The 26,084-nt window shown below is 45.5% G+C and overlaps 1 protein-coding gene across 4 annotated transcripts; it reads right to left on the bottom strand.

The window, feature by feature from the left end:
- Window positions 1-785: 785 nt before the first annotated feature.
- ackr3a (atypical chemokine receptor 3a) lies at window positions 786-23,099 on the bottom strand. Of its 4 annotated transcripts, XM_041200130.1 has the most exons (3): window positions 10,171-10,298; window positions 9,779-9,927; window positions 786-2,890 (listed from the first exon to the last, which is right to left on the bottom strand). In XM_041200130.1, exon 3 carries the CDS (start codon window positions 2,868-2,870, stop codon window positions 1,767-1,769), a length of 1,104 nt encoding a protein of 367 aa, XP_041056064.1. In that variant the 5' UTR covers window positions 2,871-2,890; window positions 9,779-9,927; window positions 10,171-10,298; the 3' UTR covers window positions 786-1,766. The 4 variants fall into 4 exon arrangements, with proteins under 4 accessions (XP_041056064.1, XP_041056063.1, XP_041056066.1 ...); XM_041200129.1 differs by lacking the exons at window positions 9,779-9,927; window positions 10,171-10,298 and adding an exon at window positions 23,023-23,099; XM_041200132.1 differs by lacking the exons at window positions 9,779-9,927; window positions 10,171-10,298 and adding an exon at window positions 6,844-6,900.
- Between the last annotated feature and the right edge of the window lie 2,985 nt (window positions 23,100-26,084).

Genomic DNA, 26,084 nt, shown 5'->3' on the forward strand with positions numbered 1-26,084 from the left:
TGAATCGAGAGCTGTGACTAGTGGTGTTCCACAGGGATCAGTGCTGGGACCTTTGCTGTTTGTATATACGTAAATGATTTGGAGGAAAATATAACCAGGCTGATTAGTAAGTTTGCAGATGACACTAAGGTTGGAGGAGTTGCAGTTAGTGAAGAGGATTGTCAAAGGATACAACGGGATATAGATTGGTTGGAGACTTGGGTGGAGAAATGGCAGATGGAGTTTAATCCAGACAAATGCGAGGTAATGCATTTTGGAAAGTCTAATACAGGTAGGAATTATACAGTAAATGGGCAGAACCCTTAAGTGCAGGACGAGCAGAGGGATTTGGGTGTACAGGTCCACAGGTCACTGAAAGTGGCAACACAGGTGGATAAGGTAGTCAGGAAGGCATATGGCATGCTTGCCTTCATCGGCAGGGGTATTGAGTATAAAAGCTGGGAAGTCATGCTGCAGCTGTATAGAACCTTGGTTAGGCCACACTTGGAATTTTGCATGCAATTCTGGTCGCCACATACCAGAAGGATAAGGAAGTATTGGAGAGGATACAGAGGAGGTTTACCAGGATGCTGCCTGGTCTGGTGGTTATTAGGAGGTTGGAGAAACTCGGATTGTTCTCACCAGAGCGACAGAGATTGAGGGGCGAATTGATAGAAGTTTACAAAATTGAGTGGCATGGACAGAGTAGATAGAAGCTTTTTCCCAGGATGGAAGAGTCAATTACTAGGGGACATAGATTTAAATGAGAGGAGAAAACTTTAGAGGAGATGTGTGGGGCAAGTTTTTTCTTACGCAGAGGGTAGTGAGTGTTTGGAATTCGCTGCCAGAGGAGGTGGTGGAAGCAGGTGCGATAGTGGTGTTCAAGAGGCAGCTTGACAAATACATGAATAGAATGGGAATAGAGAACCCCAGAAGAGCAAAATGTTTTAGTTTGACAGGCAATATGATCGGCGCAGGCTTGGAGGGCCTGTTCTTGTGCTGTACTTTTCCTTGTTCTTTGTTCTTTGAACACTGGCATCTCCAACAGTACAGCACTCCCTAATACTACACAGAAGCGTCACACAAATTTTATGCGCAAGGGTCTGGAGTGTGTCTCAAATCCACGATCTTCTCACACTGAAGTGCGGGTGCTACCACTCAGCCACATCTGACACCTTAGGAAGCTGCTTTGGAACAGACTTGAAGATGGCCTTCTCATATAATCATAGAGTCGTAGACTCCTAACAGCACAGAAGGTGGTCATTCAGTCTATTGAGTCCATGCCAGCTCTCTGCAGAACAATCCAGTCAGTCCTATTCCCCATTCTATCGCCAAAGCCCTGCAAGTTTATTTATCTCAAGTGCCTATCCAATTTATTTTTAAAATCCTTGTTAATTGCAGTGTTATGAGTACATCCAATCAGAATTTGAAAAACAGAATAGCTAGCCAGTGAGATTCAATTAACACAATTATATTCTGCATCCGCAGCACATCTGACTCCATGCTTCTCGGAAAATGGTTTCATAACTAATTATGGGCACATTTGTGCACTGGTAGGTTAACTGCTTCTGTATCAATTTACCAAGTCCTACATTCTTGGAAGTGTAAATTCCCTCAATTAGAAATAAAATACTTACGTCCAAACAGTCCCCTATAGAATCTATTGAATATTTCAACACTTGGCTACAATAGCAATTGTATAAATGAATCAAGCACTGTGATTGTTATTGCAGTTAAGTAGATTTTTGAGAAGGTAATGTTTCTGTTCAAAAAAAGTGGAGATTACATTAGGATCCTGCTTCCAATATGGTGCACTCTGTTTCTGTCGTGTCCTTAAGCCTTGTGATACCAGATTTGACCGAGTATTTGACAATGAAAGCTTTCATGAAGTCATATCTATAGTTTTTATTGATGAAGCTGTAGAGTATGGGGTTGGCACAGCAATGTACCAAGGATAGGCACTGAGTGATGTGAAAAGAAGCATATATAAAATTTTCCAGCTGACAACTAAAAGATAAAAGATTTAGGAACCACAAAAAATCAAGAAGTAGAATCGAGTGATAGGGGAGCCAACAAATGAGGAAAATGATCACATAGACAAATATTATCTTCCGGCTATTTTTTCTCTCTAGGTCACTTGTGATTGGGATGGCTGTTGCTAGTAGAAAATAGAAAACAGCAATAATGGCAAATGGGATAACAAAGCCTATGATGATGCAGATCATTTCCATCCCAGCCATCCATTCTCTGAAGTTTTCCTCAGGATAAGCCAAATGGCAGATGGGTTCATCGTGATAACTGAGAGTCACTTTCAAGAAAAAGAAATCTGGAACTGATATGAGAAAGGCAAAAATCCAAACTAACATGCAGGTAACCTTACGGGTCAATTCTTTCTTACGGTCAATGGAATCTCGGAACCACACCATTGATATATATCTGTCCACACTCATGCACGTTAGGAAGAAGATACTCCCAAAAAGATTGACGCTGAAGATGAGATGAGTAAATTTGCACATAAACTCTCCAAAAGGCCAGGTGCCATGCTGAATGAGTGATGTGACCCAGAAAGGGAGAGTGACTACTACACACAAGTCTGCAATGGCTAGGTTCAGGATGTAGAGGTGGGTTTCATATCTTGATCGCTTCGCCTTCACGTTTACATATACCACCACAATGTTGGCCACCAAACCAATGACAAAAATCAGGATATAAAAGGAAGATATGGTATGCAGGATTGCCTTCTTAGAGAAGTTCTGCAGACAATGAAAAATCTCCCAGGTCAAACATTCAGACTCATTTACGCAAGTGACCCAGGTCTTATTCATTGTGGTAATGTTCTGCTCATCCCAATAATCCCAGAAGGTGATTAAATCAGCAGCTGCCATCGTCATCGGATTTCAGAGAGAGAATGCTGTAAAAACAAAGGAAGATCTAAAGATTTCATCTTTTTGATTCACTGAAATAATTTTTATCTGCTTAGCTGAATTACTAGCATTCCCCAAATATAACTTCATATCCCTTCAGTAAGAAAAGCTAATGGGTGGGGGAGGCGGGGGGGTGGAGGAGGGTTGAGAGAGTGGGTGGTGTTCCAGTGGATAATGATGAAATCATCCACAAAATATTTTACAAGTGTGATACAATAAAGGAACAAGTTAATTAGTAGTATCTCACCAGGAATACCACTAACTAGATGAATATGGAACTGATTTAAATACAGTTTAACCAGTTTGTAGTACCTGATTTAAAATCTGAAAGATAAAGATAGCATTAGGTTCACAACATTCCCGACAACAGGCTTTCATCAAACCCTGCCTCTGACAGTACTAAAACTCTTTACAGAATGATTATGGTCAATTTTCTACATTAAAAATAAATTCTCTAAACTTATGCACTTTTTAAAAAATTTCAATCTCAGGACATGGGTGTCACTGGCAAGTTCAGCATTTATTCCCCCCATCACTCGTGGTGTTAACTGAAATCCACTTTGGAAGGCAGTTAAATGGTGGTGTGGAACTGTAATCACATATAGGATAGACCAACTAATAACAGCAGATTTCCTTCCTCAAAGGAAATTAGTGAACCGGTTGGGTTTTTATGACAATCCAACAGCTTCATGATCAAAAAAACAAATACATAAACAGAAATACCTGGAAAAACTCAGCAACCACAACCCCCCCTCCCCCCCCCCCCCCCCCCCCCCCCCCCGCCCGTAAACCTGCTTATATTTCATCCCTTTCCTATTTTTACTTAGTTCTGTTGAAGGATCATGAGGACTCGAAAAGTCAACTGTGCTCTCCTCCGCTGATTCTGTTTTCGTTTTGGATCTCCAGCATCCACAGTTTTTTGCTTTTATTATCACTTTATTGTTATCAACTTTATATTTCTAGATGTTTTTTAATTGAATTCAAATTCTCAGGCTGTCGTGGCGGAATATGAACTCAAGCCTGAATTTTCACAATGACGGAGCGGACAAGGTTGAAAAATGGGAGTCCTGCCAGTGAACATGGCCCCCGTAATTTATACATGGGGAGAATAGAGGTGGGGTTCACACACACCTGTTTTGCGGAGGCAGCTGCCCATATAAGTTAGATTTTGATGATATAGGAGTATGAAACACGATGTGTACAGTTTAGACTTGGTAGGTGCTGATCTGAACTTTGTGGATTTGTTTCGATAGCTGGGGTACTGATTTGGAGAGGTGCAGGGACCCCTTTAGAATTTGCTCAAAAGCTGTAGTAACTGCCACAAATAGACAAATATTCATATCAAGTACCCCATGGGAGTAGGAGAATGGAGCTGCTGCACTTGGCAGGGCTTTTATTTTTGCCCCCATAGACTCGGGCACCCAGCTGGTGAGAAGAACATTGTGCTTGAGAAGGGCGCATTGTGCTTTGTACCAGGGAAAAGACAAGATGGGCATGGCACCCTCGCACATAGGAAACATAGAAGCAAGTCAGTGTGAGCAGCCAGAGTTCAGAGGGAGGGCATTAGGCTAGGAGCTAGAGGCAGAGCCACATACACCAGGAAAAAAGGAGAAAAGACAACCAGGTATTACCCTGTGGGAAGAGTGGTTACTTGAATATGAACTCAATATGATGGAGAGCCAGTGCTGAAGGCGCCTGAGATTAAGCCATGAAGGGTCATGAACGTATGTTGAATGGTCCAGCAACATCTCAAACTACACCCATGCCCTGTCAGTGGCTATGAAGGTAACTGTGTCGCTCAATTTTTATGCCTTTTCAGGGCTCAACAGGAGACCTGCCCAGTATATCCCAATCAGCAGCACAAAACAGATGCCCTGTTTGTACTGTGAGGGAGCACATTAATTTCTCTGTTGATTTGGCATCTCAGACGCAGAGAACCACAGCTTTTGCCCAATTAACAGGCTTCACTAATGTGCAAGGTGTCATTGATTACTGGCATAATCAGCATTCGGACACCTTCATCAACCAAAGTCCTTCCATCTGTTCAGTGTCCACGTCATTTGTGACCACAACAAGGTTTTCCTTCATATCGCTGCAAGTTTCCCTGGCAGCTGCCATGACTCTTTCTTATTGAGGTGTTCCAGACTCCCTCATCTATTTCATACACCTTCAAAGATCTATGGTTGGCTTCTAGGAGACAAGGACTTAGGACCTTGGCTAATGACCCTCTTTAGGAGCCCTCAAACTGAGGCTGAACGCAATTACAATAGCAGCCATGTCACCACAAGCAGTACAATCGAGTAGACCATTGGCATTGTAAAAATGCACTTAATTGCTTGATCACTCGGGTGGAATTCTGCAGTATGCCCCATTAAGGGTATCCAGAATAGTGGCAGTGTGCTGCATGCTGCACAAAATCGCAGAGCAGAGGGGCCTGCAACATGAAGATGACAATGCCATGGCCGGAGTTGCAACCTCTGAAGAGGTGAAGGATGATGAAGATGAGGAGGGGGAGAGGGAAGGCCTGTCCATTCTAATGATTCAGAAATGGAGGAGGCTGCCAATGGCAGTGCAGTGGGAAGCATGGCCACGTAGGCTGGATTGATTCTGTGAAGGAGGGGCTCATCGTCAGATGCTTCCTCATGCAAAATAAATTCACACAGGATCCTCCAATATCACACCAGTCCCTAGTGAGCAACTTCCAACTAAAGAACTTGTAACATGGAAAAACGCTTACTCAAGGAAATGCCCATCCTGAAAAGGGAGAGAAACAACATCAATGAGTTTGACTCAGTCACATTAAAATGGCTGAAACCCTCACCATCATAACCCTTGACCTCAGCATATCATAAACACACATCATAAGAAGTCCTCCATAACCTGGCTCCCTCAAATAAATGCCAGTCCCTATAGATTAATCACCAAAGCCTATGCAGATGCAACCCATGTCCAGATTATGATATATGACTTTACACCCAATACATGCTGATAGGATTGCGTGTTCAATGAAGATTGCAGAAGGATGTGCAAGGTACAGCAGCAGGCATACCTAAAAATGAGGTGTCCACCTGGTGAAGCTAGAATACAGAACTAGTTGCATGCTAAACAGCGGAAGCAGCATGCAATAGACAGAATTAAGTGAACCAATGAATTGGATTTAAACTTTGCAGTCTTGTCACGTCCAGTCATGAATGGTGGTGGACAATTAAACAACTCACTGGAGGAGGCAGCTCCACTAATACCCCAGCCCTCAATGATGGGGGAGCCCAGCAAAGCAATGCAAAAGATGGGATTGACGCATTTGCAACAATCTTCAGCCAGAAATGGCAAGTGGGTGATCCATCTTGGCCTCCTTCGGAGGTCCCCAGCATCACAGATGCTAGGCTTCAGACAATTCGATTCACTCCACATGATATTAAGAAATGGCTGAAGGCACTGGATACTGGAAAGGCTATGCGCCCTAACAATGTTCTGGCAGTAGTACTGAAGACTTGTGCTCCAGAACCTGCTGCGCTCCTAGCCAAGCTGTTCCAGTATAGCCACAACACTGGCACCTACCTGTAAAAGTGGAAAATTTCGCAGGTATGTCCTGTACTAAAAAACAAGACAAATCAATCCAGCCAATTACTGCCCCATCAGTCTACTCTCGACCATTAGTAAAGTGATGGAAGGGATCATCAACAGTGCTATCAAGCGGCACTTACTTAGCAATAACCTGCTCACTGATGCTCAGTTTGTGTTCCGCCAGGGTCACTCAGGACCTGACTTCATTACAGCCTTGGTTCAAACATGGGCAAAAGAACTGAACTCTAGAGGTGAAGTGAGACTGACTGTCCTTGATGTCTAGGCAGCATTTGACCGAGTATGGCATCAAGGAGCCCTAGCAAAACTGGAGTCAATGGGAGTCAGGGGGAAAACTCTCCACTGGTTGAAGTCATACCTGGCATAAAGGAAGATGGTTGTGTTTGTTGGAGGTCAATCATCTCAGTTCCAGGACATCACTGCAAGAGTTCCTCAGGGTAGTGTCCTAGTCCCAACCATCTTTAGCTGCTCCATCAATGACTTTCCTTCCATCATAAGGTCCAAAGTGGGGATGTCCATTGATGATTGCACAATGCTCAGCACCATTCGCGAGTCCTCAGATACTGAAGCAGTTCATGTCCAAATGCAGCAAGACCTGTACAATATCCAGAATTGGGCTAACAAGTGGCAGGTAACATTCGTGCCACATAAGTGCCAGGCAATGACCTATCTCCAGCAAGAGAGAATCTAACCATGACATTCAATGGCATTACCATCACTGAATCCCCCACTATCAACATCCTGGGGGTTACTATTGACCAGAAGCTGAACCGGACTAGCTATATAAATAGTGTGGCTACAAAAACAGGTCAGAGTGTAAGAATCCTGTGGCAAGTAGCTCACCTCCAGAACCCTCCCCCCCCCCCCCCACCCAGAGCCTGTCTACCATCGAAAAGGCACATGTCAGGAATGTGATGGAATACTCTCCACTCGCCTGGTTGAGTGCAACTCAAGAAGCTCAACGTCATCTAGGACAAAGCAGCCTGCTTGATTGGCACCCCATCACCAACACCCAGTGGCAGCAGTGTGTACCATCTACAAGATGCACTGCAGGAACTCACCCAGCCTCCTGAACAGCACCTTCCATGCCCACAATCGCTACCACCTAGGAGGACAAAGGAAGCAGATCCATGGGAACAACACCACCTGTAAGTTCCCCTCCAACCCACACAACATCCTGACTTGGAAATATATTGCTGTTCCTTCACTGTCACTGGGTCACGATCCTGGAATTCCCTCCCTAACAGCAGTGTGGGTGTACCTACACCGCAAGGACTGCAGCAGTTCAAGAAAACAGTTCACCATCTAGCCAGCAATGGCCCATCCCATGAATGATTATCAAAAAAACACATGCAGATAAAACATAGGGTGCAGGATAAGGCCACAAGTATCCAACAACAGCTCTCTGAATGAACTTGTGCAGCCTCTTTTTTGGCTAATGGTCCAGTTTCTGGGGCAGGGGCCATATGCAATATTCATAGCTCACATAAGCCTTGGCTACTCCCACAAAGTACATCCTTTACCGCCTGGAATACAAAGGCATCCAATGTAAAGGGGATAGCATACATGGTTTCCCTGAAGCATACATGGTACCTTGATCTGCATTTAGGTCACTGTGTGACACCTAGGCCAATGCCTAACATTGACATGTGGATAACTATCTTTCACCCAGCACTCAAGCTTGAGATGTACCTACTGACCTCCATTTGTTCTTGGAGTCTGATCATTGAACCTCCATAAAGTCAAGTATGGATGGCCAATGAATGATGCAAAGAGCATCTCGGTCCTTGAGCCTCTAGACACTGCAGCCTCATGTGATAGACCAGAGAAGGATGATGCTTTCCACTGTCCCACAAATCTGGTCACACCATTGTTCCTGATGACATCAGTGCCAGATGAACTCAGCATGCCATCTTCAATGTCACTGGTAAGAACATTATTCATTACATTAGCACTGAAATTTGTAGTGTACAAAACATACTGAGATATCCATGAGTATATGTACATCTATTCAAAAAGTGCTTAGTTGTGATATTTACAAATTAATAAGTGTCACCATAGTGAACCTATTAGTGCTCCAAATGAGACAGCGCCCTGCGCTCACGGACGCTCCTAAAAAGTGCCCCCATATTGCTTTGGAGGAGGTGGAGGCAGGCTGCTCACTATAACACATGGAGGAGCATGGTGTCCTCGTCATGAAGGGACCTCCTTCAGACTGTGGCCTCTGCATTGGCAGCCATGGCCACTGGCATCTGTGGAGCTGATGAGAGCTCTGGTAGAGGGGCTGGGGTGGAAGAAGATGAGTGTGCTGAGAGGCTTTCGGTACCTTCACCCTCCTCAGTAACCGCCACAGCCCTGGTTTGGCCTTTAGGTGTGGTTGGTGGAGCTGACTGCTGTGTATAGCAGTCATCTGTTCAGCAACCTCTGTGTCAACACTGCTACGGTCCTTTTCAGAGAACACAGTTCCTCATGTATATTGTGGATGTCAGCACTCATACTCTGAGTGGATTGATCCAGGCTACTGAGTGAGGTTTGCACCCTTTCCTGGCCGAGATACTGCTCCTGCATCCAATCCGAGTGCTGCTGCATGTGTCTCTCCATGAGACTGGCCAATCTCACTTGGTCAGAGCTCACACCACAAGTGCCAGAGATAATATGGAGCTCATATTGGCGATGGACTCCTCCTTTCACATCTCAAGAGCTCCCACTGTCTCAGGGAACTCCATCAAATGTCCACACATCTACTGCTGATTATCCAAAAACTGTGTCCCAAAAGTCACTCCTGAAGCTCCACGTTCCTGCCCACTGGAACATCATCATGACTTTCCTCCCTCCACTGTGCAGAAATGTCTCTGACTCTGACACCTCCTCCTGCACGCTAGTACAGTATCCTATACCCAGTGCCACTGATTCTACATGCGCACTACATCCCTCTAATGTGCTGGTATCTGTGTGGAATGTGGGCTAGTGTGATGTGACATATAGGGCATCTCTTCCTCCAATCTATGCCCAGCAATCTATGCCCAATAGATGAGGTGGCCCTGGGAGGTGAGCGAGCAGCACTGGGACCTGTGTGAAACACAAAATGAGATATTTAGTTATAGTCCTTCACATGGTGAAAGCACACTCTGATGCATGCCATTGCCTTTAACCATGTTTGCAGTGCCTTTACGGCGTAACTTCATCTTTGCATTCCTTCTTGTGCCAACAGCCCCTTGTGCTCAGTAAACTGACATCATTACCTCCACCATTACCACCATGTTCCAAGGTGCATTTACCACCGCCTTTCTCACCTGCTACTGGTGATTCACCATCACCAACACAGCTGCTTCTGCATTCTGGTTATTTCCATGACTATCTGTTTCATCAGTCTAATCGCTTGCAGCCAGGCTGACCCACCCCCAGTCTAGGCCATCTCCTTGGGGTTCTTCACCTTCCTCTGCTGCAAATACGACATGAATTTATATTAGCCTGATGTTTAGTGCATGCAAGGATAATTCTCTTTAATGTGTTTGTATATCACAACGCTCATTCACATCCATACTGTGTGCACCTACTATAAACAGCTTACACATACAAGCCTCAATGCTGAAGCAGAAGTATGTACTAGGTCTCACACCTTAGCTGCCGCACACAGATGTGACCCTTCACTTGGAGCTCTGTTTGGATGAACCAAGCTGCTCACCTTGCCAGAACATAGCAGGTTGTTGAGCCTCTTCTGGTACTGAATCCAAGGTCCCTGGTTCTCTCCTGCTGCACTCACCACAGCAGAAATTTGAATCCAGGCCTTCTTTGTGGCAGCTGGAGGATTGCAAAAGCTAGCAGGGCACAACACTGCTTTCCTCTTCTGGACCTTTCCACTAATATTTGCAGATCCTGATTTGTGAAGTGTGGAGCAGCTGGAGCCATCCTTTCCTCAGCGTTTCCTCTGTGTGACATTCTATAAATAAAAATGTAAGGCAAAAAGAGTCGTGAGCCATGCATCTTACAATGCTCTCATTCTCATAGTGCTTATATGCACTAACCATTTTCAACATATCATCAATGAGTACTGTTGATACGTGCTGGAAGAAACGGCTCTGCGTAAATGCTTGGTGCCATGTACATTGCAGCTGTCACTCCAAGGTAGCATGATGTGCTCTGCGACCACTGACAGCCCTACACGAGTCTCTTAGTCACATTGTTATACCATGACAGTTTGCAGATGTGGGCGCATCCTGATAGATGGGTGGCAAGAAGGAAAGTGGATCATGGCTATGTTCATCATTCACCCACTGAGGCATAACAGCTAAAGACATAACTGTAGATTATCTTTTCCAGGTAGTGGTGCCGAGACAATGCCATCTCCATGGTTGTAGCTAGTTAATTCACTCCAAGCTTTCAGCGCTTCAGTAACAGTACACTGTGAATAGGCAGCAACAATGACAATTTTTTCCTAGAGAAAGCCCACGATGGGCCATCTGCTCCAGGGTCACCTAACAACTGACAAAACTTAATAGTTTTGCAAAGCTATTGATGTCTCGTCTGAGGCACAGCGGCTTCACCATGGACTTCCTAACTCACAAATGGACCTTTCTGAAAGCCTACTTTTTATATCTGCCCGAATCGCCCAACCCAAGCTAACAGCACACTGCTTTTGGGGCTGCTTGGTCCCTGCATCTTATTACAACCTGCAGCCTTCCCCCCACAACTGCCCACCACCGCCCCCCACCCCCCCACCCCAGACCAAATATCTGATGCTCAGGGCTGCTTTTATGGACGTTGGGGTTGCAGAACCGGGAATTTGCGCCTTGAAGTGAGAACGAAAATTTAGGCCGCACTCTCTAAATTATTGATCCAGGTCTCTGGATTCCTAAGAACCAAGCACCACCTTACAGTGCTACCGCTGCCTAATAGAAAACACAAAATTGGTTTAATTAAAAGGTTGTTTTAGTTTAAATAAATTTTTAACCACCTTTTTAATATCATAGTCACAATGGTAGAATTTAATTCATAGTATGTTTTGTTTGTGCTTGCCAAGATAAAGAGTATTTTAATCCATTGTGTGTCAGCTGTAGTTTAGCTGGTAGCACTGTTATCTCTGAGTCATAAAACCCGGGTTCAAGTCCCACTCCAAAACTTGAGCACAAAAATCAAGGTTGGCAACTCCAGTGCAGTACAGGGTGTGCTGCAATGTTGAGAAGGTGTTGTCTTTTGGGTGAGATGTTAAACTGAGGCCCCAATCTGCCTGTGTGAGTGGATGTAAAAGATCCCATGCCACTAGTTTGAAGAAGCATAGAGGCATTATTCCCAGTGTTCTGGCCAATATTTAGCCTTCAAACAACAGATAACCTGGTCACTATTATATTGCTGTTTGTGGGAGTTTGCTGGCATAAATAGCTGACGTGCTTCCTGCATTAGAACAGTGACTATTGGCTGTAAAGCGCTTTGAGACTTCCAGTGGTTGTGAAAGATACAATATATATGCAAGTCATTGGCCGGGATTTTCTACTCCTGATTGCAGTGGCCATCATGGTGGGCACAAGAGCTAAATTTTGCGAGAAGGCGCATGTCTTACAAGAAGGTAGAACGAGGAAGCAATTATGCACTTCAGCCGTCAACAGTGGGTTGCGTTTCCTGCTGCCGAACAGCGCGAGCATCATTAGCATAAATCAGCATCTCATTACGACGCCTGCCTGCCGGAATCATCCGTCCATGTTGGATTGAGAGCCCACGTCAGCGGTCAATTAAACGACATGTTTCACAACAGGGTGTAAACGTCATGCAGCTGGCAACCTGCACTCCTCTCCTGACCCCAAGGCTAGTTCAAACGCCTTGCATCGTGCAGCATTCGCGAGGGTCAGCGCCAGGCTTTGTAGGCTGCACTGCATCGGTTTCAGGGGAAGTCTCACAGGCAAGTCTCTACAGCTACCGCTCCAGGCTTGAGGCAGGAATGGCTTTTACAGTGCTGTAGGGCAATAGTTCGTTGGGGGAAGGGGACTAGCAGGACTGAGAGAACGGAAGGGACTGCAGGTCTAGGACTCCACTGGGGACCAATGAGCAGGGAAGGTTGCACTGAGACACATGACTGGGGTTGGTGGGGGGAGGACACTAAAGGGCCATAAAAATGAAATGATAGTTCCAAAATGAGGACAGAGGCATAGCTGAGACAGGGTTAGCAGCTGTTCAATTGACATTCAGGGAGTCAGTAAAGTGAATGCTCATTCATGCAACACGGATCCCTCATAGTGGCAATGATTGCTCCCCTAGTTTTAACCCCTCATTTTCAGCCTTTAAATTCACCAGAGTATTATCGAACTGCAGAACTATTGGGTGAGTGGACAAGCTTGAGAACCCCTTGGAAAAGTGGCCAAGGACCAGTCACAGAGGAGAAGCTTCCAGATCCCCTAAATCAATTTCTTGCAATCACTGAACATCCACCCTCATGTTTAGTTCAAACAGCACAATCTTGGAGTGCAGGTAATGATGATCCCAGCATCTGAGCTGAAAGCAGAACATCTAGTCGCCTGGCCAAAGCTGCCAATCGGTCATGTGGGCTGAGGGGGTGAGGGGTTGTGGTGAACGTTCTTGTGCACCCTGCACTGGATATCATTTCAGGGGCCAGCACCTCCGACATGTGTGAAAAGGCCTTCAGCCCACAGTCACAGACAGAAGGTGGACCTTTGGAAATAAATGCTGACTCTTGCATGTTTCTCATTGATACTGAAGTGAGGAGACCATCAAGAAGATGGAACCTGGTGTTATTGCTTATAGGCAAGAGAGAACAATGAGAAGAATGCGATGGAGGTGTCTGGCTTGTCAAAGGGAGGAGCAGGACCCTCAAGACCAAGGGGCAGCAGGTCCTCTTCTAGATGCAGAGGATGATACTCAGACAGTTGTCATTCATAGTCGCCTCGCTAGACCCAGGAGCAAGGACGTTGCATGTGTTATCTGCAGATGAGCGAGAACCAATGTTGCAGACAATGCTGCATGTCAAGGGATCTGGTGACCCACATTCTGCAGGATTTGTCACCACGGGGACTTGGAGGGCATCCATTGCCAGTGGCTGTGAAAGTAACCACCGCACTCAGCTTCTACGTCAGTGGCTCCTTCCAGGGCTCCATTGGGGACCACTATGGTATCTCCCACCTGTCCATCCACAAAATGCAGATACCCAGGAAGCATCCAAGAATTGTACAGCCTGAGTAGGCCTCAAATCCCTGACATCTTTGAGGGACCACACAGGATGCAGGGTTGCTTCCTCGGGGACAAGGGTTACCCACAAAGGAGATGGCTAATGACACCTGTGCGGCGGCCTCAGACTCCTGCTGAGAGAAGGTATAACAGACTCATTCCACAACCTGGACATTTAGTGGAGCACACCATATGGATCCTGAAATTGCAATTCAGATGCCTGGACAGATCTGGCTCCAGTACACTCCACAGAGGGTCTCACACATCATCTTGGCCTCCTGCATGCTACACAACCTGGCACTGCAAAAGTGGAAGGACTTGGCAGATGACGAGATGGAAGAGCTGTACATCTCTTTCGATGAGGACAATCTTGAAGGGGGTGATGGTGATGAGGTCTTGGAAGCTGAGGATGCAGGCAAAGAGGCCACTGCATGAGCCAAATGAGGCAGGAAATGTTCATGAGGCCCTCTTGCCAGCAGATTCCAGGAGGAGGATAATGAGGTGCACTGAGGATCCTCCTGGACAACTCTCCTCCATCATGGGCCAGCATGACCACCAGCACAGCTACTCCTCTAATTTCACCCATGAACTTCCAGTGCATTATTGCACAGCAAACTCACATTGTCTTGCTGCTTTGAAGGATGAGCAAGCCTAGAGGGCATGTGACCACGCTGAGATGAGGTGCTACCTGCAGGATGGCATTCCAGTATCAGACATCAGAATTCTCTTCACATGTCCATCCAGCATCCCAGTCACAACAGCACTCTACAAGATGCAGGGGGCACTGCACCATCCTCAGTGGGCTAGTGGCTACATGCCTTCAATCTAGCAAGGCTCCTCATTGAGATCCATCAGAACCAATACAGCCATGCACCAAGTGTTCCATCAATCGTGACACAGAAACATAACACTTGGGGTAAGGCAGCTGATGAAATACCGCTACTGTGACTGCATCTAGAGATAAGTCAGTCGGCTGTGGTACACTCCCCAGGATGACACTGACATCCGGCAGTTTGTTAGGGATCCTGAGCTGTATTTCTCCTAACCTTACTATGGAGGGGGAGCACCTGAACATGACGAGGTCAGACTCTTGTCTGCCTGATATTGAGATGTCTCCTATTACACAGAACCAGTGCACCCTCATGGCCAGCCCTGGCCCTAGTGAAGTCCAACATGTTCATAGGACATGAGGCCCTCAAGAGCCTGTGCCATTGCGAATGAGGAGTACTGTTCTGCGGCATCACACACTCGCTCCTATCCCTTTGCTCCCCTCCACATTGTCTGATGCAATGATGTACAATTCCAGAGCAGGCCTAAAGGCTGTTTTGGCCTCCAGAAATCATCACTAGGAAGTAGCATCAGTAACCTCTTGGAATATCAAGGCAATAGGACACGGCGCTGTCTACCAACTTTGTGACCAGATCCTTCTTCCCGCAATAGTCACAACTACAGAGTGAAAAACACTTAAGGTTGAATGTCTTAACGCCTGCAAGCATATGTGCCATTGCTTCATCATTATGATGTGGCAAGGTGCTCTCAGTTTTTGCTGAGTTCAGCAGACTGACACTGGGAATGTCGGAAACCTCGTACATAAGCTCTGAGTGTAGGCTCATATCATCAAAACCCTGCCAAGAGACAGCGGCACATGGAGATGTGTGAGAACATCTCTCCTTAAACACCACACCTTCACCTTTCAACAATGCAGACAAGATAGAGGCAAACCTCTGCTTCAATCGTACAGAAGGAAGAATGCATATACTGGACCCCATGAGGCATGGGAATGAGGTTCGTTCCACAAGCACACTTAACATAAAGATGCAGGCATTACTGATATGGAGAATTATGTTGAAATGGGCCACTCACTGCACAGAAGAGATGCCCAGGGTAGAGAAAATTGCGATGAGGGTGCAGGAACCAAGGTATCACATGTGGTTGACAGTAACACAGCTCATCATAAGGAGGCATAGACAAGAGGAGATATGAAATATTGCGAGTCTGTTTACATATGTGAACATTATACACATGTGGTTAACACCCATGCCAATGTTATGCAACTACATTTTCTTCACTTTCCTTACCCTATCTTGATGCTCCCCCAACATGCACAGCAGAGGTGGAGGTAGCCTGCTGACTGCAATGCCCTGTAGTCTGTGATGACCTTGGCAAAGGTCTTCTGGAGGGCCGAGACCTGGTGGGCCCCAGCCTGCTTTGAGTGCCCTGCTGGGGCAGGTGCACCTCCTCGGCCTGTGAAGCTGGAGCTGATGGGGTCACAGCAAGGATTTGGATCAGCCGGACACTCCCGGAATTACCTGGGTGCATGACCCCACGGTGTCGAGCTGCTGGTCCCCCTTCCTATGGATGGCCAAGGACCCCTGGCTGACTCCTTGAGGAGAAGGGGCAGCTGGAATGAGGTCAAGATGCCTCTTAGCCCTCTCATGTTGACACAGATGGATGCCACCAATGGCTAAAGCGATGGAGTGCAGCTCCTGCAGCAGTGCAGGACCAATGTGCTGCCAAGTGCTGGCAACCTCTGATGTTCCTGCCTCCGCCTGCTGTGGAACAGATGGGGTAGATTGTGATCCCGAGACTACTCTAGAACTAGGTTCCACTGAGGTGTGTGTCTCTGAGCTGGTGGAGGTTTTGGGTGAGCGCTGTGATGGGTCCTCAAAGGTGCTGTCCTCAAACTCCTCATCCGAGGTGTCATCGCGGCTGGAGTTGAGGGCCTACCTTGTGGATGCCCTCAGCAGCTTCCCAGAGGTGCCTACAAAAGAAAGGAGAGACAATTATGCATGGCAGGTGACTCTGAAACAGGAGAAATCACTCACAGTATGGTTGTCTGATAGATGTTGCAGTGCAAGATCCTCACTTGGGTGTGCACCGCCAACCTCACCGTCAGCACAGACACAGTCTATGTCCTCTGCAGCTGGATCCATGGCACTGCTCTTGAAGCCTGAGAGAACCTTGACCTCGGGAACTCCAGCCCTGGTCTGGGACGTCTCCTTCTTATTGTAAGTCAGCTTGTCCTAAATGAAGACAGATGGAGAGAGTGTGAGCAAGACGCATGCAAGGGCAGATGATAAGAATGCCTGGTATGTGTGGGTGGCGAGTGGAGCCCTGGACAGGATTAGGATGCAAACTTCAGAGATGAGGTCAGATGGAGATATGGCGGTGTGTGAGTGTGAGCAAAGAGTGAAATTCTTGTGAATGTGTGATGGGCTTGAGAGTTGAGAGTGATGAGATGGTTGACTTACACTGGTGGAACGTATGAGATCGTTCATCCTCTTCTACACTGGGTGACTGACCTCTTCTGAAAGGCATTTGTGCTGACCACAGCTGTGACCAACTCCAAGTTGGATTGTCACCTTGGTGCATGGCCTGTAGCCAGAGCAGGGCTAGAGAACATTGCGACAGGCTCGACTGCATTCAACAGGCGTTCCAGTGGATTTGGGCACAGCATGCTTTCTGCCTTTGGGAGCCATGTCTTCACTGGAGCTGCTGCAGAGAAGTCATTTAAATATGGCTAAGGTCACAGTGAGGCAGGCGAATCAGATGCTGCCTGCCAGTGGAACGATGTGTTCCCTGTGGATAAATAATTAATCAGCTGCGATGTGGATGATTCATCGCGAAAAGCCATTTTTCCCACCCACTAACGGACTTTGCGCGTTTAAGTGAAAATCCCGGCATTTCTTTTTATTCCATTGGAATGCAAGTACCCCCAAGTTAGATATAGCATGTAAATTCCAAAAATGCACAGGCACCAGAGAATCCTGCCCATTGCAGTGTACTTTAAAAGAGAAGTGCTTCAAATTGATGAGAAAAGAATTTTGCAGTCTGCTGTAGGCTGAGTTAACCCCCTGTACAATCCAGTTCAATTTGCACCATATTATGAATGAAAAAGAATTTTACCAAATCCATTCATGGAAGTTTAGTAAAAGCTTTATAGGAAAACAATGGCAAAATATTAATCATAAGGCCAATTTTAATTTGCTTTGCCTGTTTAAATTGGGCAATGATAATCCAAAACTTAACCGTTCCATTTGTGCTGGTACTTTAGCCACCACCATCTTGGATAGAGTCCTGAGATGGGTGCCCAGAACACAAGGCTGTTTCAAGTTCAAGGCTACCTGTAATATATAAATTGGGGTCCAATAATGTGCAGCTTTAGGTTTAAATGGTAGGTGTGTGCACTGTGCATATTTGTATTGGGCAATGAAAAGCCTAACCTTAAAAAGACCAAAAAAAAGGCTGAGGAAAGGTGGCAGTCACAAACATTCTCTGAGCAACTGTCTGTGCATCCAATGCATTACCTGGGGTCACCTGAACATCTCTCTGGTGCCTGTGCATTTCTCCTCGGCTTTGAGAGCCAAATTACTAAACGTAGGAGCCTTCCCACCCTTCCACAACTTGCATACTTGCTGGTCCACGCAGCTTTCTGCCAGCATATAACTGAGGCCTGGACATCAAAATGGTTAATCTGCCAACACGGTGGGCATACTCTGCCAGCTGCCCATCTATTCTCCATCTGGAGTAAAAACTGGCTCTATCGTAGTCCTTAAAGACCAGAGAATATTACAAATATAGAAAAATAATTGATGTTTACAAAGCAATAGTAACTGTTGTACCAGTACTTATGAACATAACAATATTGTTCTGTGCAGTGTGCTTTATGCAGAGTTTGCTACAGGCTGTTATTGTTAATGCCTGATGAAAGATGGATGAAAGCCATGCATTTATATACTATAGTATTTTGACGGCTTTCTCAGAAACACATGAAAGCACTTCACAAGCAATCAATTGCTTTAAAACTCAGTGACTACGTTAAGTAGGTAACAGAACAGACATATCTCACATGATGATATCCCACACACAGCAGTGAGACAAATCGTTAACTCTATTCTTTTGTGGTGTCGGTTGAAAGTAAAATGTCAATCAGCAGCCAGGATTTGTGCCGTGAATTTTGTTTTTAACATGCATCTGAACCACTGGCGCAGACAGGTAGGACCTCGGATTAACTTCCAATTCAATGGAAGTACCTGCAAGAGTGCACCACTTCTTCAATCCTGCATTGTACTATCAACAAAGACCTTATGCTAAAGTCTTGGAATGGGACTTAAACCCATAAATATTTGACTTATATCTGGAAAAGAGACAGTAATGCCAAGGAGAAACCAGAAAAAGTTTGGAAGAAATTGGAAGAGGCACAGTATAACAGATTGAGAAATCCAACAGCTAGATTGACAATTGACTGCCATATAACCAACTGAGATGTAAATAAAGATGCAACTTACCTGTTTATTGCACTTTGGAGAAAAGATAAATATATACGGGTCACAGCAAACACTAAACACCATTGACAAATCACAAAGAAACTAGATATTATAAGACTCACAGAATGGTGGAGTGAGCAGATCTCGCAAGGTGAAAAATCAGATAAAAAATGTAGAAAAAATGTTGGGAGTCATTTTTTAAATCTGAGATTTTATCAAGCAAAATAAACAAGACAAGCAAGTGTTGAAATGAGAGACCCAGGGTGGGTGGGGTGGGGGGGTAGGGAGGGTGTTGTGGGGGTTGGTATTTGATATATCTGAGAACTTCAATATGAACAGATGTTGCCATATGAGGGTACATTTTTAATTGCTTGAGTGCTTCTGGCGTGCATATTGGAAATATGGGTACTGGCCAGAATTTGCAGAGGTGTGATTTTCCTTTCATTAAAAACAATGGATAGAAAACCAACTTCCTGTGGATTAGACATGGTCCCAAATTCCTCATATGGTGTCGGTTTGCAAAGTTTTATATTAAGAGTGATGAATAAGTATGCAAAAGGTGTCATAGTGGTTGAACTGTAAACAGTATCCTTGATATCAGCATTCCTGAAATACAGTGTTCCGAGGAAGAGTTAGAGCTGAATTTTACCTGGATGCATCTTCTTGGTGGTGGCCAATTAAGTGGCTGCCACCAAGACTGCCATCCCTACTAAGGATGGCTGCCTGCCCCCAAGAGTTGCCAGTCCAATCAGACGTTGGCAGGTCAGCAGCCTCAGTAGCGACACTGCCAAGGTGGCCAGTGCTGAGGCTGCACCTGGAGAATGAAGGTGCATCAGTGGCTGCATGCCCTTCAAGACAGGTAAGTTGGGGCTGGGAATATGAAGCTAGGCTGGCTGGCCCGGGTGATCGAGGAGGGGATGGTGGGTTTATTGAGGGCAACAAGTCTTGTTGGTCCAGGTATGGCCACTGTCACTGTGGAATCCCTCTGTGTGCCCAAAAAGGATAAGCCCACCTTGCAGCCTGCTGGGAAGCTATCAGACTTCACTGGATGGTCTCCCCAGATAGCAGCAGTACCAACCCTCCCACCTTCGCCACCAGCAATATTTTAGCAGAGGTGGGAAGAGTTTTTAATTGGGAGAAGTGGCTCAATTCAGCTCCCACAGGGGACCTTTTTGCCACCTATCCTGCCACTGGCAAAATAGCATTGTGCCGTGAAGACATTGGGCGTGCCACCTGTCGCCTTCCTTTGCCATTTTGACAGCCTTCCCATTTCTAGACAAACCCCAAAGGACTTATGAAATTCAGCACATACTCTATTTCAACAAAGACAAAAGCCCAAATCTTATGATGCCCAGAGCAGCAAAATCTGGACTTAAGTCTGTGCTACATGTCAGGACCCGGCGGAAGTCCTGGCATACATACCATGCGCTGTCATTGCCCGAGAGGTTTCAACTTCCGATGGGCTGATTTGCTCTGCTTGGGACAATGCATGAAAAGTTTCTGACACTGAGCTCAGGGTTACAGATTTGAGCCAGGTACACAGGACTTATCTGAAGTGTTACACTGGTTAATATCTGGTCTACCTCAGATACTAGTCAGCATAACTGAACTGAGCGCCACAGCCGACTTCCCCAATCACCATGACCCCCGCCCCCCCCACCCAGCCCTACCTAACTTCACTCTCCCTCCCATCACCACCTGACCTGAATACCCAATCTACCTAACTTACCACTCCACCCAACCCATACCAACTCCACTTTCTCTCCCACCACCAGCCAACTGAATACCCCCATCTGACCACACCCCAACCACAGCCACTGGATTTTACGTTTCTTGGCAAAGTGAGGGAAGTAGAATGGGAACTAAGTGGTTTGCTTGCTCCCATCGTCTCAGCTCATCCAATTAAGCACCAGATCAATTATTGGCTGTCTGATAAGACAGAGGTCAATTAGAGGTGGAAAGGGGTGCTCCAAGCCCAATCAGGACTGTAGCAGGGACGTCATACAGCAGAGGGGTAATGGCGTGGTCACGGCTACAATTTAAAGGCCCCCTTTATTGAAGGCTCAAAAAGCTCAAAAGCATTTAAAAACGTGCAGATGCTGCCATCTTCACCAATAGAGTCTGCTGCTACCATGGTCCAGGTGGCAGGCCTTTTCTTCTGCCTTTGTGCCGCCTTATCATAGCTGCTATAAAACACCAAACTTCTTCAAATCCCGACACTGCCATTGAAAAATCACAGACAATTGGGTATTAACAAGTTCAATAGCTTGTTAGTGATTTCAAAATGACAGCGACAAAATGATTTTTGACCAGCTTGCCTTTCGTAATTTCGGAGACAAGTGTGATGATGTTGCATCACCAACCTGCTGTTATGTCATATTTTATGTTTGCATGGTGGGGCATGGGGGGGAAGGGGGAGAGTAGCTCATCAATTAGAAAACTCAAGTTCATCCATTCACTCACTAACCCATACTCATTCATAAAAAGACTTGATACCTTTAAAAGCTTTCCTGAATATGACAGATAGTGCCATAAAAAGCAGACATATCCTCTCCTTCCACCCTCTGGTGCTTAATAGACTTACCCTGCAAAAGCTGCACTGATCAATTTTTGCTTCAGCCAGCATCAGAATTAAGTCATTGCTGAAAATGGGCAGGGCACAAAAAACTTTGTGGCAGCAAATCACCCAGCCACTGATCGGAAGATCGGGGCCAAAAACTAGGGGGGGCATAAATATAAAATCTTCATTAAAAAATCTTAGAAGAAATTCAGGAGAAGCTTCTTTACCTTTGGGTAAAGAATGTGGAACTCCCTACCACAAGGAGTAATTGAAGTGAATAGCATAGATGCATTTAACAGGAAATTAGATAAGCGCCTGAGGGAGAAAGGAATAGAAGGATGTGCTGCTCCGGTTAATTGAAGAGAGATGAGGAAGATCATGTGGAACTTAAACACCAGCTTGAACCCGCGGGGCCGAACGACTGAAATAATGCGCCTAATGCTACACCGGTAAATTCACTGTCATTGAGACGATGAGGTTGCGGATTCTCTTAGCTGACTTCAGCAGTAGAAATACTTCAAGCGAGGGTGAGTGAGGGATTAAAATTACCCAAGATCCCAGCTCCTGATCAAAATTCAATCATTCTGGCTGAAAAACGTGAAAACCATGCCGTCACACAGGGAGATTTAAATAAAAACAGTTAGTGTGCTTGCACTTTTTTTCTGGGCTGTGGTACCCCACCCACGGTTCATGAACGGAGAAACTAAGAGGCAGGCACTATCCGTAGATTTACAACCCAGCTTTTCTCTGAGACCAAACAGAGAGTTATAAAAAAAGACGATTCAACTCAGAGTTTTAACTCTGTGAGTGAAGAAAACCGATTAGAAAATATCAGCATTTTCGAGACAAGTACTTTTTCGGTTTAGCATTTTTACAACTAATTTTATTAACACTTAAATCCAAATTTTAAAGTCATAAACTTTGCAAAGCTAATTCGTTGCAATATGTTCGATTTTGAGCTGATTGATTAATTACTGACACATAATGTGAAGGCCTCGAGCAATATTTTTCTGAGCGTGCACTGATGGCAGGGAGTCTTACCTGAAACCATTCAATGTCGGAAAGTAACCCCTGTGTTTTTTTAACGGCTGAGAGACCTGCTCCCTTTGAACTGCTTGCTGACACTGGGCTGCCAAGATCTCAACACATGAAGCATAGCCACTTGAGTAAGATACCGAACGGCATGAGTTACCGAGGAGAGGAGAAATAATATAAACCTTCGCTTTCACCCAGGCACAAGTTAACCTGCAGCTCCAACATAATAATTTCTGAGACGGACTTAACATAAACATGCTTCAAATAGTCTTGAATGCTAGAAGCAATCGGAAATTCAACAACTCGAGTTGGTAATCGCAGTCAATAAACTCTGTCTGCCCAGTCAGTTCTGCTTAACTTTCTTTCGGTAAACAGTGTACTGGTGCCACGTCTCTGAGTGTTTACAATGATTTTAAATGTGAAGGATGTGATTATTATCGAAAATAGAATATGTTAGCCGTAATTTCTATCAAACAGCAAAAGTAAAAACTGTGCACATTACCTGAAATTCGGCGCTCGCGTTCTTATGGAGCTTTGTTACTGAAAATTCCTCGAGCTGCATCGCAGCTGTGTTAAAGGAAGACGCCTCCAAATGGAGCTCCGGGGTTAGTTAATGGGCAGTTCCTTTTGCAGCAATTTGTGGATCATGTTATGATGCTTTAGGCATCCAGGAGTTATCTATGTTTGTGCAGTATATAGTTATCAATACAACAATCCCTGAAAATGTGCTTATCTACTCACTTCTGTTTTTCAGAAAAAGTGGTTAAAATGAGCTCAATTAAATTCCATTAATTTTGCTTCTTCGTAAAATAGTGATAAATATAAACCATTTTTTAAAAACTTCGGATTAAGATAATATATTTTCCTTGTTATTACCGTGAAAGACACCTGAATAAAAGCAGAAGTGAAATTCTGTTGGGATTATACAATTAAAGGCTTGGGCTGGATTTTACCAGCCGATTGCAGATGGGCTGAGAGTCTGGAGGAATGCAAAAATTGAGGCAGAAGTTGTAGGAAGGGAAGTTCAACGTCTTCATGTCGCGACTGGCTATTAAACGCTGGCGGGAGCAGGTTGCTCTGGAATGAGGCGAAAGAGATTGCTACTGATGCCTGTGAGGAACCCCAACACAGATGAGGAGGAGAGATAAGCAACTGCTGTTGCATCATTGAGAAGATCATAGGACTTCTGCAGGTGAGGTTCAGATGCTTGGATAGAGCCATTGGAGCCCTTCAGGTTATCCCAACCAAGGGTCTTGCATATCGTGACGTGCTGTGCTATGGGCCTGCGCTACGGAGAGGAGAAGTTTTGAACAATAAGGGTGTGAAGGGAGTTTGATACCTTTACCAGTGATGAGGATATAGAAGGAATGATGAATGACCAGATGGATGAAGACCCCGAGGGACGGCAGGCAAGGCTTTATGATAGATGTGCAGGAGAGGCTCTGGTGGAGTTAACACAGGCACCATTCACCTAAGCCTTACTTTAAGACTCAGCCAATCGAATATATCTTCCACCTTCGTCAGATCTGTTCTCATGTCTACGATTGTTCTGACCATTTCCCTGGAGCCATCATCACATGAGGCAACAACATGGCAAAGGCCGTGACCTCACTCAGTGTGCTCCTTCCCACCACACACTTTGTGTGAGTCAGGAAATGGTCCAGCAGCCTTTACAAAGTAAAGGATTCTTGCAGTGGTACAATTTCACAATTCATTTCAGACAAATAGTGAGAAGGACAGCTGTTGTCTCCAGCATATCATCAATGGTTTGGTTGAGTGGGCTGAGAAGTTGCAGTTGGAATTCAATCCGGAGAAGTGTGACATAATGCATTTGGGGACGGCAAACAAAGCAAGGGAATACACAATATATGGGAGGATATTGGGAGGGGTAGAGGAAGTGAGAGACCTTGGTATGCCTGTCCACAAGTCCCTGAAGGTGGCAGGACAATTGGATAAGGTGGTAAAGAAAACATATGGAATGCTTTCCTTTATTGGCAAGGTATAGAGTACAAAAGCAGGGATGTAATGATGGAACTATATAAAACGCTGGTTAGGGCACAGCTGCAATTTTGTGTACAGTTCTGGTCACCACATTACAGAAATGACATAATTGCTCTGGAGCAAGTACACAGGAAAGTAACAAGAATGCTGCTAGGCCCTGAAAATTGCAGCTGTGAGGAAACATTGGATAGTGTGGGGTTGTTTCCTTTGGAACTGAGGAGGCTGAGAGGTGTCCTAATTGAGGTGTACAAGATTATGATGGACCTAGATAGAATAGATAGGGGTGCCCTTGTTCCCCTAATAGAGAGTTCAATTGCGAGGTAGCACAGATTTAACGTGATTGGTAGAAGGATTAGAGCGGACATGAGGAAAAACTTCTTCACCCAGAGGGCGATGGGTGTTTGGAATTCACTGCCTAGTTTGGTGGTGGAGGAAGAAACCTTCATCTCATTTAAAAGGTATCTGGATCAGCACATTAAGTGCTGTAACCTGCAAAGCTATAAGCGCTGGAAGGTGGGATAAAAATGGGCGGCTAGTTTTTTTTATTTCTTATTTTTCGGCCAGCGCAGACGTGATGGGCTGAATGGTCTCTTTCTGTGCTGTAACTTTTCTACGGTTCTATCATTCTACAAGAACACAGCAAGGTGACAACAGGATCTAACCACATGCAACTCAAGTGCAACTAAGTGGATTTTTTGAAGCGCTTATAGTTGCTCCTATGTATTGCTCCCCTGTGCTGTCAGCTGAGTTGGAAACAGCCTGCTAACCCTTCTCATCTGTGGCTTTTGATGGTCATCCTCCACCTGGAGGGTCCTGGCATATTGAGGGCCTCCCCATCTACAGGTGCAGGAACCCTTCTGTCTTCATGACTTTGTGAGGTAACAACGTCACTGTTAGTGGGTTCTGAGTGTCTGTCCAAACCAGGAATGTCCTGAGAGGAGACACAAGATGCTGCAGACAACCTTCCAGAGCACATTGGTCCCTCTCTGCTCAACCAAGGAGTCCAAGGACCTAGCTCCAGGCATCTCATCCCCAATTCAGGCAGCCATTACTCCATAGAGCTCATGGAGGTGGTGATGGCATGCAGGTCCACACATGTCTGACATTCACAGGGTGGTATGCTGGATAGGGCTCTCCATAAGAGGCCAATCTCTCAATGGAGGAAGCCATGTGTGCACATGCTGGAATCATAGTTGGACTCATGAAATAGATTGATACCCCCATCATTTGCACATGGTCTCTGGATGTTCTGCCAGATCTTCCTGCACCTCATGCTGTAGCTCCAGCATCTGTCACTTTGTTGATCACTCCAGACTGCATGACCAGGCCCTCACACAGTCATTCAAGTGTCACTGCCTCCTTCAGATGCTTGGGCATGTTTGTTGCTGTGGTCATCAGATTGTGACCCCCATTAGTAATCACACATGACTACCTACCCACGTGTGGGTATCTGCACTGGTGGACGATACAGAGGAATGATGTAATAGTGCACTCTCTGAGGTCTCCTGTTCCTTCAACAAAGTTCAGAGTGGGTGACTGGATGCTGTAGTCTAGGATCTACTA

The sequence above is a fragment of the Carcharodon carcharias genome, chromosome 12 (assembly GCF_017639515.1).
Source record: "Carcharodon carcharias isolate sCarCar2 chromosome 12, sCarCar2.pri, whole genome shotgun sequence".
NCBI lineage: Eukaryota > Metazoa > Chordata > Chondrichthyes > Lamniformes > Lamnidae > Carcharodon > Carcharodon carcharias.